General features: G+C 38.4%; 1 protein-coding gene across 3 annotated transcripts in view; it reads right to left on the reverse strand.

The window, feature by feature from the left end:
- The window catches only part of ak8 (adenylate kinase 8), a 210,669-nt gene that overhangs the window by 148,452 nt on the left and 47,589 nt on the right, over positions 1–14,628 (reverse strand). For all 3 annotated transcript variants that reach the window (XM_069887225.1, XM_069887219.1, XM_069887209.1), the window contains exon 5: positions 14,319–14,387. In XM_069887225.1, the coding sequence (XP_069743326.1) occupies positions 14,319–14,387 (69 nt within the window). The remainder of the gene's footprint in view (positions 1–14,318; positions 14,388–14,628) is intronic.

The following is a 14,628-nucleotide window of genomic DNA, read 5'->3' on the forward strand; positions in this document are numbered from 1 at the left end:
GATTAGTAAATAGAGTTTAGAATGGCTAGGAAAGGGTGAATAAAAGCAATTAAGAAACTGTAATTTCTCATGGTATTCTAATCAGTAAAATGCCTTTAGATCTGGTAGCCCAATTAAATAAGTGAATGCTTCTTTAAGTATTATACTTTGCTTGTCTCTCAGGGGAGGGTTGAATATTGATCAGGACTTGATGAGATTTTGTTCTAAAGTAGGACTTGACTATTGCTTGTATCCAATTTCCATGTATCCATGAAGTTCAACCTTGGACACTTAAAAACAAATCTATACTAAAAATGGCAAACATCACCCTCCAATTTTAACCATATACATCATTCCCACTGGCTGTACAGGGTTAAAAAAAATCTCATGTGTCAAGCCAAATGTTTCTTTTGATTCATTTTACCATCAGCTCATCTGTTAGTACAGTATTTTATCTTTCATGATTAGCAGGTATCTCTAGCATCAATTACAGATAAAGTAAGGAGAAAAATCATTACACACAGGTTTATAATGTGCCATGATTGTCAACATGTACTTAACTATAAATTTAACAATGTATCACAGATTATCACCAGCTTGTTTAGCCAAGGTTAATTGACATTCTGATCATTCACTCCTTACCTCCAGCGAGTTGGTTCTTTTTATCAGACATCAAAAGCTTGTGAATGCTGAGCTCCTTAAGCACGGCACTGATCTATGGACAGAACATCTGCATGCGTTCAGGAACTGAGGAGGGACAGGCAACTAAGCAGATGTCACAGGGAAAAGAGCTATCCTGGGAGTCAAATGGACGAGCATAAAACACAGTGTTGACCTAGCTGAACATTAGACAATGGATCCTTGCTGGATTTCACAATTGACTGCACAAACACAAGTTTGCTATCGGGGTTAATTACATACTAGGCACAAAAAGCAAATCAAAGTCTATTAAAAAAATAAATATACAGTAATTACAACTCATTTGTACATGGTCAATGGTTTTGGCTTGGCTTGCTGGTACAAGCTGCAAATATACCAGTCTTTTCTGGGACATAATTCCAAACATCAAAAATCAAACAAAAAAACATGGACACAACAGTCTGAAAGTAAATCCTGAATAACCATAATTAAGAGGCATGAAATTGAAACAATAATGAAAAAATAGATACATCATGACAGGAAAGAATATAGATTAAATATCTAATTTTTGAGTCACAGAGTGAAATTAATTTTGCTCCAATTCCTATTTTACTCTGTTTCCATGTGAACATTCCAAGTTGAAGTAAGGAAAGCTCAGAAAATAGAATGAAGTTGATTACTCCAGGACATTAATGGTCATCTATGAGGGAGTCTCTGCAGAAGTCCAGGCAAACAAAGAAACAGTTCACCAAGCACCATGAAAATTATGTCAACATTTAAATTTTACAGAAAAATAATAATTTAATATTATAAATTCTGAAAATGGGGATATATTTCTGAAAAATAATTATGCTTCAATCACACATAACTTGAATTGCCTCCAGATGAAAAGCTTTCTAAATGCTTTTCTATCACATCAGCGCATCAAGCAAATGTTACAGGAAACCAGCAGAGTTGGAGCACTTATTCAGAATCTCCCATATGACTTCTAAAGTTAAATTCTTGAGAAAATAAAATTCAGGAGATGATTTCCCAAGGCAAAAAAATCTTGCAATCTAATAGTAATTATATTCAACACCGATGTGCTTCGAAAAAATATTATTGGACAAATTGTCAATTCGGCACATTACTAGATACGAAGAACATAAGAACTGGCCCATCAAGCCTGCTCTGCCATTCATTCAGATCATGGGTGATCTGATCTTGGATCTGTTTCACTTATTTGACTGTTCCCCACAGTCCTTAATTCCACTATTATTCTCAGATTTTATTTATCAGTGTTTATCTATCTAGGCCTTATTTATCTGTTGGCCTCACCAACTCCCAATATAGTTGTAGCAGAACCTCTCTGCTCTTAAATTCAAATTCTCTATCAATGAAGCTCAACATCGCATTTGTCTTCTTGATTACTTGATGCAGCTGTAAATTAGGCTTTTGTGATTCATGTACAAGGTCTCTCATGTCTCTCTGAACAAAACAATGCTACATTTTTTACCATTTAAATAATAGTCTGATTGACCATGTTTCCATCTGTCAGGCCATTACCCACTAACTTAACCTATCTTTCCCTCTCTGAAGACACCCTGTTCTCTACAACATTTGCTTTTCAACTCAATTGAGTGTTATCAGAAAACATAGACAAATTACATTTGGTACTCACCTCCAAACCATTTATGTATGTTATGAGCACTTATGGGCCTAACATCGATCCTTGCGGCACACCACTAACCACTGATTGCCAATCAGAGAAAAAAAACATATATCACAACTTTCCAATGGATACCAATCCTCTATTCATGCTCCCAACTCCATACATCCTTGTCTGATGCAATTATTTTGGGCTACACTTTAACAAATGCCTTTTGGAAATTAAGTATACTACATCCATTTGTTCCCCTCTATCCACTGTACTTATTATATCCTTAAAGAGCTCCAGTATATTACAGCATATCCAAGTTTAGCTCCAACTCAATCTGCAAGTTGACTGATGATACCACCACTGTCGGCCAAATAACTGGAAATGATGAGTCAGAATACGGGATGGAGATCGAGAATCAGGTTAGATGATGTCAGAACAACAATCTTGCTCTCAATATCAAAGACTAAGGAGACGATTGTTGATTTTTGGAAGGAGAGGCCAAGGGACCACACACATGTCTGCATTGATGGGAAGGAGATGAAGAGAGTCTGAAGCTTTGTTCCCGGGAGTCCATAATTTAGAGGGTCTGGAGCCAGCACATTGTAGCAACCATAAAAAAGGTACATCAGCTCCTCTACATCCTAACAAGTCTGAGGAAATATGGCATTTCATCAGATACTCTATCAAACTTACACAGGTTTTCTCTGGAAAGTAAACTGGCTGGTTGCATCACAGCTTTGAAATTTGATTGCCCAGGAACACAGAAACCTGCAGAAGGTAGTAATCAGAACCAGCCTCTGGCCTCCCATTTATTGCAGACGGTCATGTGAGGTGCTGCTATTGAAGGCAGCCAATATTATAAAGGATCTCAATTAGTCTTGTCAATACCTTTTCTCATTGTTACCTTCAGGCAGCCTAAAAATCTGCACCTATTCAGGAATAGTTTCTTTCCAACAGCTATCACACTCTTAACTTCCCTTTAGAACACTAATCATAGACTGCTCAGACACCATAAAAGGGCTGTTTGCATTATTGTAAGTCACTTTTTGCACTAGAATTACTGAGAATTTTTGTATCTTATTTAATGTATAATTTAATTCAATTAGCTTATTATTATAGTGTTTCTTTACAAGCACCAGTTTGGCTGCAGGACAAACTTCAGTGCATATCTACTTTGTACAATGTATATGACAATAAACTCATAATCATCAATTATTTAAACATAACCTGCTATTCCTGAAACCATGTATTTGTTAGAACTTCTGCCAGTACTCTGTGATTCATTCCATTATCTACAATTTTTACCAACACTACCTCTTTAATAATAAAATTGTATTGAGGTCCTCACATCATTTCATTGGGAGAACAAGAAAAGGATAATCAAATTTATTTTAAGGATTATCTTAAAAGAAAGAAAGTGTAGGGTCAGAATTCCAGTTTGGCGGCAAAAACAATTGAAGGCCTAGCTGCTAAGAGTAGAACAAAGTAAACTGAGAATGAACAAGAAGCAGCAATTGATGGGATGCTGAGTGGTCTTTAGAGATTGGGATGGTTACAGAGTTGGGTGAAGCCAATCAGCACCAAGAGTGTTGTAGAAATAAGACTGTGCAAGTTACAAGTTGTTCAGTAGAGTTTTTAATTTGTTGAACTGAAGGTGTTTACAGCTGGACAACAGCCAGGATAGTACCAGAGCTATGGAATTAATCAATTATGGATGATGGGTTCAGCAGCAGGTAGGCTGAAGTTGAGGTAGGGGTAGGCAACATGAATGAAAGTCTGCTCTAATATAGCAAGACTATGTTGTAATCAACAGCAATGAATTTTGGAAATCTAGCTGTTGCTATATTGTGCATTTAGCGTTTGCAACCAAAATCAAATTTCTATTTCCAATTTATTTAAAAACTTGAGGCTGAAATTTAGAAACAAAATCAGTTTGTAGCACCATAAAGCAAGCTGAACGATTAGAAAAAATTCAAACTCCTTAGGGACAAAATAAATAGTTTGTAAAGGCAACAAAATATTGACAGAGAAAAGGAAACCCACATAATTCCTTTGAAATCAGGAATTAATTTCAATAAGCTTCTGATTTACTCCCATTAAACAGATATACCTAGTTACTATAAACTACTTTCAAAATGAACTATTGTAAGGCAATTTCCTGCAGATTCACATTTGAGAAGAGGATTATTTTCTATTGTTTGGATTATTTGGCAGAAAAAATCTCAACAAAAATGTTTGTCTAAGTAGCCAAATTATACTTCAAGATTCTACTGAAAAGGTAAAAATTCTGCTCATTTTTTAAAATCCTGGTTCTACAGTGACCTAACCAAATAGAGCCTGCTGAATGTTTTTAATTTAATCTATATTTAAGATCTTTGGAGAGGTGGCTACTCCTGATATCTAACCTACAAGGTGACCTTGTGAATTTTACTCCACAACAGAGCTGGCTAAATTTTCCAATGCTTTAAGCAGTCACTTTACCCGTATTATTTAAATAAGATCAGAGGCCCAGTTTTAAAATTTAAAAATTGAAAATAACTACATTTTTCAGCAAGTTTATATGCCTCAATGCCTTTTCCTGCTTCACTGCAACTGATTGTGAGAAGACTACTTCTTACACCGCAAGCCTGTATAAATGCTGCAGATGATTCAAAAGAAGATCTTGCCCTAAATACAGTGCTTTCAGACTTATCCCCCCTAGAGCCAACTGAATGAACAATCTGTGAAGATCAAATGTGGGAAATGTGAAAGTGTACTGAAATGCTGTGACAGGTATTATATGCTCCAATTTTCAATTCATTTTCATTTGAGTGGGACTGTCACTTTAAGAGAACAATTCAAGCTGCCAACCCTGCAAGCTTTGGAGATTGACTGAGAGAGGAACACAGGTGCAGAGACCATGAGACCAACATATTAAAGAAACAATCCACTGTTTGATCAGGGGTCATTTTAAGGAGACAGCACTGGAGCAGGAGCTCTTTGAAGTAATACTGTGCTGAAGTGGCCTGGTGTGTTAATGGAGAATTTGTCTGATTTCTCCCTGTAAGGAGAATTAATATACTCCACCATGGCAAAAGGAAAGGTCACTCTTGGGGGGGGGGGGCGGGATTAGTGCACCATACCATGACCAGAAGGGAAAGTCACTTTTGGCTGACCTACAAAAGGGTTCCAGAAGCTTTGTGAAAATCACTCACTTTTTTTCCCCTGCGCCAGGAAAAATGGAGTTTTGATTGCCACTCATCTAACAGGACATTTTTCTGGAAGCTCCTTGACAAGGATTTCGTGAGTTTACAACAGTCTGTCACCTCGGTTTCTTCCATCTTATTAGTAAATAATTCTTTGCTTCAATTTAAGATTCAACACTGGATTTCTGAGACTGGACTTTGAACTGACATTCCAGAATTGGACCAGAACTGTAATGGCTTGGGATATTTTCTACACACACACACTTGAGTATAGTTGCACATAGTTGGGGTTACGTTTAGATGTTAAGATAAGTTAGATAAGGTGTCATATTATTGGAAATTAATAAATTAAAATATTCATTAAAAAATAACATGGTCTCGGCTCATTTCTATTGTTGCTGTCTGAGTATGTAACAAAACTGTGTCATCCAGGATCACATCAAATTGGGAGCTGAGTGATCGATTAATTTTCAATTTGATTGAGTAAAAACATTTTGAGCCAATTAAAAGGTTTGTGTGTGGAAAGACAGCAGCGATGTTCATTGATAAGTTTTTGGGTTCACCCAACTTTGCAGAGTTTCAGGAGGCGAAAGAGTGAGTTGTTGACTATCGCAGAAAAGTTGGATCTTGTGGTGATAAACAATCAATGAGAAAGGCAGAGATCCAGAAAGTTATGTGACTATTCTGATAAAAGGGAAGTTTGAAAAGAAAGAGAGAAAACAAAGGCAATTTGAGTTAGAAAAACTTAGATTGGAGATTGAGAGAGAGAGAAATTTAGAGGGAGAAAAAAACAAAAGCACCCCTTGAGTAAGAAAGAAGGAAGGAAGCTGAGAAATAAAAGCAGTTGGAGCTGGGGAAACTTAGAGATGCAGAGAGGCAAAGGAAATTTGAAAACAAGGAAGCCAAGAAACAAAAGCGGTTTGAGCTAAAATTAGAAAAACTTAGAAGGGAGAAAGCTGAGAGGCAAAGAAAGTTGAGGAAGAAATGGAAACTTGGCAGGAATCTTCTAAATAAGTGGATAAGTATGCTTTAACCCACAGGGTTAAGTTTGTGCCAAGTAAAACCTTACAAAGGAGTAATGTGGAATATCCATGTAAGTTAGAAAACAAATTGGGAAATGACCTTGCAGAGGGTAAAGTTGCCCATGCAATGAGGTTGACTGCCAAGTCAGTCATCGATGAAACAAAGACAGATTCGGATATATATCCAACCTGTACAATAACACAAGCTATGTCTAAAAAAAGCTTGCTAGTGCAGATGGTTTGGACCAGAGTTCTGGTGTTAAACACAAGAGTAAGGATTTGTCATTGTCCTGAAAAGAGTTTCATGCAGGGCAGACCAGAGATCCTGAACTTACTGAGGTGATAGATAAGGCTCTCTCTGAGGAGGAAATTAAGAAAGTGCCAGTTGGATATTATTTTAAGGAAGGGAATCTAATGAGGAAGTGGAGACCATTTGATATCCCTGCCAATGAAGAATGGGCAGTTGTTCAGCAGGTTGTAGTTCTTAAAGCCTATAGAGATAAGATTTTAACCTTGGCCCATAGCATGTCCTTGGGAGATCACCTTGGTGTAAAGAAAACTATATATAAGATTATGAAACAATTATATTGGCCTAGTCTAAGAAAAGATGTGACATTTTGCTGGACATATCACATTTGTCAGATTGTGGGGAAACCTAATCCCCCAGTAGTTCCTTTAAAATCTATTCCTGCTTATAGCAAACCATTTTCTAAAGTTATTGTGTACTGCATTGGCCCATTGCCCAAGACAAAAGTTGGGAGTCAGTATTTGTTAACTGTCTTGTGTACAGCCTCCAGGTTGCCACTTTAAAAATATTAAAGCTAAGACTGTGTCGAGAACTCTTGTGAGATTTTTCACCTTGTTTGGTTTGCCTAGAGATCCAATCAGACCAGGGAAGTAATTTCATGTCAGGATTGTTTCAGAAGATAGTTTATGAATTGGGAGCTACCAAATCATGTCATGGAAAGGTTTCATTCAACTCTCAAAACCATGATGAGGATCTACTGTGTTGAGAATGAGAAAGTCTGGAATGAGGACATCCAATTGCTTTTGCTTGCAGTGAGAGAGTCTGTACAAGAATCATTAGGCTTCAGCCCTTTTGAGCTGATGTTTGGACATCAAGTTAGAGGACCTTTCATGTTGTTGAAGGAACAAGGGATTAATGAGGATGTGCAGCTGAATTTGTTAGATTATGTCCCAAAATTTAAAGATAGTTTGCAGAAAGTCTGTGAACTGGCCCAAGAGAATGTGAAAACGGCTCAAGGAAAAATGGTGGTCTGGTATGATAAAAAAGCTAGGGTGAGAACTTTTAAAATTCTATTCCTAACAAATTTTAATCCCCTTAGGGCAAAATTTTAAGGCCCATATGAAATAGAGTCAAAGGTTAATGAAGTTAACCTGATCGGAGATGTAAAACACAGAGTTGCCATGTTAACATGTTAAAACATTATTTTAAGAACTTGGCTTTTAACAGTAACAGCCTTCACCTGAGGTCTCAGTTGTTGATAAAATTGAGGAGTTTAGGAACTGAGACTCTTGTGAGGGTCACTTCAAACAAAACATTGTGCCAGTTCATCTGTCTAATTAGAGTATTTTGCAGAATCTGGATGCTTAGTTGGCTCATCTTCAGCCCCAGGAAAAGGATCAAATGAAACAACTACTTTTAAAATTTAGGAACCTCTTCCCTAACTTGTCATGAAGTTGATGTTAGAGATGCCAAACCTATCAAACAACATCCAAGGCAAATTAATGTGGAAAAGTGCAATCTGGGAGATCAGAAAATTGAATGACATTATTAGAAGTTCTACCTCAGATTGGAGTTCACCTGGTGTCCTGATGCCTAAATCAGATAGGAAAGTTAGATTTTGCATTGATTATAGGAAAGTTAATGCGGTTACAAGGACAGATGCTTATCCTATCCCTCGGGTGGATGATTGCATGGACAAAATTGGAAAAGTGAAGTTTCTTACGAAGAAGGACTTATTAAAAGGTTACTAGTGTGTTCCCTGAACAGAGAGAGGTAGGGAAATTTCTGTGTTTGTGACCTTGTCAGGATTATATGAATGCAATGTTTTACCATTAGGAATGAAAAATGTGCCAGGGACATTCCAAACAATGATTAAATCTGTGATTCAAGGTTTAGAGCATAGAGATGCATATATTGATGATTTAGTTATAGGGAATGACACTTGGGAAGCAAAATTTTCTGTTAGAGAGATTGTTTGACAAACTTTCAAAAGCAAACATTACTGTTAATTTAGCTTAAAGTGAATTTGGCCATGCTACTGTGACTTATCTTGGTTATGTTGTTGGTCAAGCCTCTATTTGAATTTGACCATCCAGTGGCTTACTTCTCAAAAAAATTCAATAAACATCAAAAGAATTATTCTACTATAGAGAAAGAATTATTGGCCCTTGTACTGGCTTTTCAGCATTTTTATATTTACATCTGCACAGCTCAGGGACCACTTGTTGTGTATTCTGACCATAATCCTTTAGTGTTCTGAGTTAAATGAAAAACAAAAATAGATGATTGTTAAATTGGAGTCTAATTCTATAAGAATATGATTTAATGATAACTCATATTAAAGGCAAGGGTAATGCAATTTCTGATTGCCTTTCAAGATCTTAAGTTTGCAACATTACTGAAAAATATTATATTTGTCTGTATTATGCCATGTAAATAGTGAATGTGTTATTTCAAACATTGTAGGTTGCATTTAAATTTTTGGTCTTAGAGCTCAAAATGTTCTTCTTTGGTGGGAGGTATTACATGCTCCCATTTTCAGTTCATTTTCATTTGAGTGGGACTATCACTTTAAGAGAACAAAGCTGCAAATCCTGCAAGCTTTGGAGATTGACTGTGGGCTGACTGGCTGGGGACAGCATGTACTAATTTTCACTACTTCTGAAGAGAGAGGAACACAGATGCAGAGACCGTGTGACCAACATACTAAAGAAACAGTACACTGTTTGATCAGGGGCCATTTTAAGGAGACAGCACAAGAGCAGGAGCTCTTTGAAGTAATACTGTGCTGAAATGGCCTGGTGTGTAAATGGACAATTTGTCTGATTTCTCCCTGTAAGGAGAATGAGTATACCCCACCGTGGGCAAAGGAAAGGTTCACTTTTGAAGAGGGATTAGTGCACCATACCATGACCAAAAAGGGAAGGTCACTTTTGGCTGACCCACAAAAAGGTTCCAGAAGCTTTGTGAAAATTACTCACTTTGTTTCCCCTCTGCACGTAAAAAGGGAGTTTTGATTGCCATTCGTCTGACAAGCATATTTCTCTGGAAGCTCCTTGACAAGGACTTTGCGTTTAAACGTTCTGTCACCTTGATTTCTCCCATCTCATTCGCAATTACTTATTTGCATCAATTTAAGAGTCTTCCTCTCAACACTGGATTTCTAAGACTGGACTTTGAACTGGCATTGCAGAATTGGGCCTGAACTGTAATGGTTTGGGATATTTTACACACACATACACTTAAGTACAGCTGCGCATATTTGGGGGTTAAGTTTAGGTAAGTAAGATAAGGTGTTATATTATTGGTGATTAAGAAATTAAAATATTATTTTAAAAATAACATGGTCTAGGCTCATTTCTATTGCTGCTGTCTGAGTATGTTACACAGGAAATTAGTTGTTCTATGCAAGACAGGGATAGTCAGGTCATGAACGTCAGGCAATCTCAGGGGACAGTGGGTAATAGAACACCAATCTGCTTGCCCTCAGCCCATTCCATCATTATTTCAAACTCCAGATCTGGATTTGGACCAACTAACAGGCTCAAAATCATAAGTGACTCGTCCTGCTGTCTTCACTCATCTTTACTTCCCATGGACCACCAGTGGTGTGTGGGGTGGGGGAGGAAAACTGGCAAGCTCGTATCCCAGGTGTTATTTGCTTCATAAAATTTACAGCCTTGTTGTATATATGTCTATTATATCAGTAATATTTGTCTTTTTCACAGTCCACCAAACTGCCATGAACTACCAATGGCCTGTGGACCAGAGGTTCAGAAATATTGCCCTTGGGCAATATAGATGCATAAACTAAGCCCCTACACCAAATTTTCTCAGACCTCTATCAAATTGTAGCTGACTACTACTCACTCGATCTCCCTGTAACACAAGTGCCCCAATAAAATTGATAATCACTCCAAATGCCAAGTTCTGGGGTGATGAAGTAGGCATCAGATACAATGGTGCATTGTGGTCTTTAGCTGAGGATCATAATCATCTAGATAGTCCCCTCTCCTTCCTACTCTTCTTGTAGGTGGGAGTAACAGGCATCATCTTATTGGAAGCAACAGATAAAATTTACTGGATTATTACCTGGAATAACCAGGATGTCTCATGAGGCAAGATTGCACTGACTAGGCTTGCATCTACTGGAGTTGGAAGAATGAGAGGAGAACTGTGTGAAATACATTAAGATCTTGAGGAAACTTAGCAGGGTGGATATGGAGAGAATGTTTCCTCTGGTGCAAAAATCAGGAACTAGAGGGTCACTGTTTTGAAAATAAGAGATTATGGAATTAAGGGAAATGTGAGGCAATGTTTTTCTCTCAGAGGATCATGCTTCAAATATCTTGAGGCAAAAATTGATAGGTTCTTGTTAAGTAAAAGGCTGAAAAATTGCTTGGGTTAACAGGAATTGTGGTTATAATTATATATATTGATCATATTGAATTACAGAATGTACTCAAGGGGCAGAATGGGGTACCCTCCTAATTTGTATGTTCAAGTGGGGAATGAATGACCAGACAATCCACAAATTTAATAGGCTGGAAACAATTTTCCTGTCCTCCTAGCTGGAAGAAGACATTTAGGTACTAAGTGTCAAGAATACTGATTTATGGCAAATAGCATGGTTAAACATTAACAAACTTTGGAAATGATTTCTTCTCATGTAATTCTTTGGGGGTAAGGATGACTTCCACTAGAATTGTGCTGTTTCAAAGTGACTTCTGAGACCTGCAGACCACTTCCGTTGAGGGAAGTAGAGCTTGATGGTGTGGATGAGTGGGTTGTTTGTATTGTTGTATGCTCATTTCACTTAGACTCCATCTGCTCTTGCTGGAGACACTGAATGCTTGTTAACTGTCTGGAAGCATTTCCAGTGACAGTTCAAGCAATCTTGGGCCAGGGATTGCAGAGCCAAACAGGATCCATGAAGAAATGGTTTTCTGAGACAGAGCTTGAAGTAAAGTTCTGGGAGCCTGAAGTTAGACATGAAGATGATATTGCTGCCAGAATTTTTTCAGTGTGATCAATGCTTATTGATGGGAATGTTGGCTGGATAGAAGACAATGATGTTGTTTACCTATTCTGCTAGCAGATTTGGAGAACTTTGTGGGTGTCATTTCTTTAGTGCTTTGAGATCCCCAATCTCCAAGAAGGAAGGAATCATTGTTACTCAGAAGCTCATGGTTTTCAAGCACAATGACACTATTTCATCATCAATATCCACTTTGTTTATAAGGTTGACTTGAGATATGGCAAGTGGTCCACATTGACCACATCTGTCATTATCAGAAGGCATAAATGAGTGTCAGGGGCAGGTTGGTAAAGGAACATCCTCATAATATGTTTAGTTCCATCCCCATCCATGTTTCGGTGAGGAATAAACAATGATTAGGATCTCAGTAACCCAGTGTAAACAAAAACCAAGTCTGAAGTTTTCTTGGTTCTGAAATTCATACAATGAAGGTTGGACAATTTCTTCTTTGTCTATAAGATGAACTTATCTCCAACAAGTTATTGGCTAGGATGGGAGGCAAAGTGTGGCAGAGTAGACTGTAAAATGTTTGCTGCAAAAACACAGCCTTGCTTGACCCAAATTTGCACTGCAATTGAGCCAGCTGTGGATTTTTTCATAGAATCATAAAAATGTATAGCACAGAAACATTCCCTTATCGCCCGTCTTGACCATGCTGACCAGATGTCCATCTACACTAATCCCATTTTCCTGCATTAGGCCTGTATCACTTTATTCCTTTCCTATCAAAGCACCTGTTCAAATGCCTTTTAAATATTGCAATTGTATCTGCCTCTACTACCTCCTCTGGCAACTTGTTCCAAGTATTCACCACTTTTTGTGAGTCGAACATTTCTCAGATCTCCTTTCAAATTTTCCCCTCACAACTTAAACTTATGCTCTCAAGTTCTAGATTCCACTGCCCTGAGAAAAATATTCTATCTATTCTATCTGTGCCCCTCATAATTTTGTAAAGTCTATTCGATCACCCCTCAGCTTCCTATAATTCAGATAATTAACCCAATGAACCTATCTAATCTCTTATTACAACTGCAGTACTTCCCCACCACCCCCCCCCCCAATTCCATGCAGCCCATGCTGCACTAGCTATCATTTGCTTTCTGTTGATCAGAAATGAACTTAACACCCCACATACACTTGTAACCATGGTTTGTACAAATGCAACATGACGTCGCAACTCTTATACTTCATTCATTGGCCTATGGTGATGAACATATCAAATACCTTTTTTTTTTACTTCCCTATCCACCTGCGTCACCACTTTTAGGGTACCCCAAGGTCTCAATGTTCCTAAGGTCACTGCCATTTACTTTATATGTTCTGACAGAATTTGATCTCCCAAAGTACACAACCTTGCACTTGCCTGAATTAAGTTTAATCTTTTGTTGGCATTAATAATTAGAATGTCATTTTACAGGGGATAAAACGTTTTCTTCAAAAGGTCATCCAAATTAGAGATAACAAACAGAATGCATGTTCAAGCAGGGAAAACACCCATCTTAAAAGAAGTACCTTTCTGAATGCATCATGGCTCTGAAGTGCCGATTCCAACCCTTCTCGGGGAAAATAATCAGCGGAGCACTGTGCTCCACCGCCTGACCTGAATGTATAGCCACTGCAAGCGGCTGGTTAGGGGTCAGCCTGCAACCCATCTCCCCACTCATCTCTCTCCTTCCATGACCCACTCAAGGCAGGGGTGGTGTGCGGGAGCTGTCGGAGGGTGGCTGGTGCAGGTTGTGATACCTTTGGCCTTCAGGATCGCTCTCTGCAGCTCAAAATGTGGCAGGAAAATGGCCATCTTCCCCACCCATAATCTCCCATCCACCGTGTGGGGGATTATGGGTAGGGAAGACAGCCATTGCTCTGCTGCATATTTATGATGGGGTTGCTATGGCATCAGTCACCCCGCCTCCATTGGCTCCAGAGTGCGCTATGAGGCACCTCTCAATATAATTGGGACACTGGAGCAGCCTTTTAGGGCTGCTGTCTTTAAAGTAAGTTTTAAGATTTTGATCCACTCTTGTAGCTGGCCTCCAGGTGGAGGTCTGACATGAAATGGCTGAGAAACTCACAGTACAGAACATAAACTGAAGTTAAATAATTAAAAGTGAAATATCAAATACTTCAAATATTTTTGTTACTGTTAGAAAGAGTGTTCTTCAGCACCTTTTAGTAATGCAATGTAGATTCTATCAATTAGGTACACATATTAAATAAAATTGTACTGCAAAGCTTACTCACCAAACAGAAACTGACTGTATAGGTTCCATTTGTCTATTTTGTCTGGTTACTGGGTGACATGGCCCATCCCAGCCCTGAATACTGCTCCAGGCAATCAGTTGGATTCTGTGTTTAGTCTTTGATCAACATTCAACTATCAGATTAGCATATGCACATACTCATCCTGCGCTTTATCCTCTTAATAAACTTTCAAACTCCCCCACTGCTATTCAACAGAGCAATCAGCCACTGCCTGAACCAATCCCCTACTCATTCCACTGCTGAATACCAAGTATGTGTGCATGCTGTGTAATTGCTCTTTGACTATTCCTACAGGAGCGATTCCTACCCGTTTGATGCAGTCCGTTTTTGACAGCCATTCTAGGATCAGCTTTGCCCATAGTGTATTGGGAATATCCTGCAAAGCAAAAGAGAATTGCAAAGAGATGAGAGGGTGAATATTCAGAGCGAAGTTCAAAAAGAATTCCAAAGCCCCTACATGATTAGGCTGAAGGAGAAAAGTGAAAAGAATCAGCAGGCACCTTTTTTGACAGTTACTGGGTCCCAGTGGTGGTTTGGCCCGAGACCCATGGTCCAGCGCGGTGGGAGTATGGACTCAGTGCTTTTAGTCTCACTGTTTTTTTGTGGTGGATCGTGCT

The sequence above is a fragment of the Narcine bancroftii genome, chromosome 1, assembly GCF_036971445.1.
Source record: "Narcine bancroftii isolate sNarBan1 chromosome 1, sNarBan1.hap1, whole genome shotgun sequence".
Lineage (NCBI taxonomy): Eukaryota > Metazoa > Chordata > Chondrichthyes > Torpediniformes > Narcinidae > Narcine > Narcine bancroftii.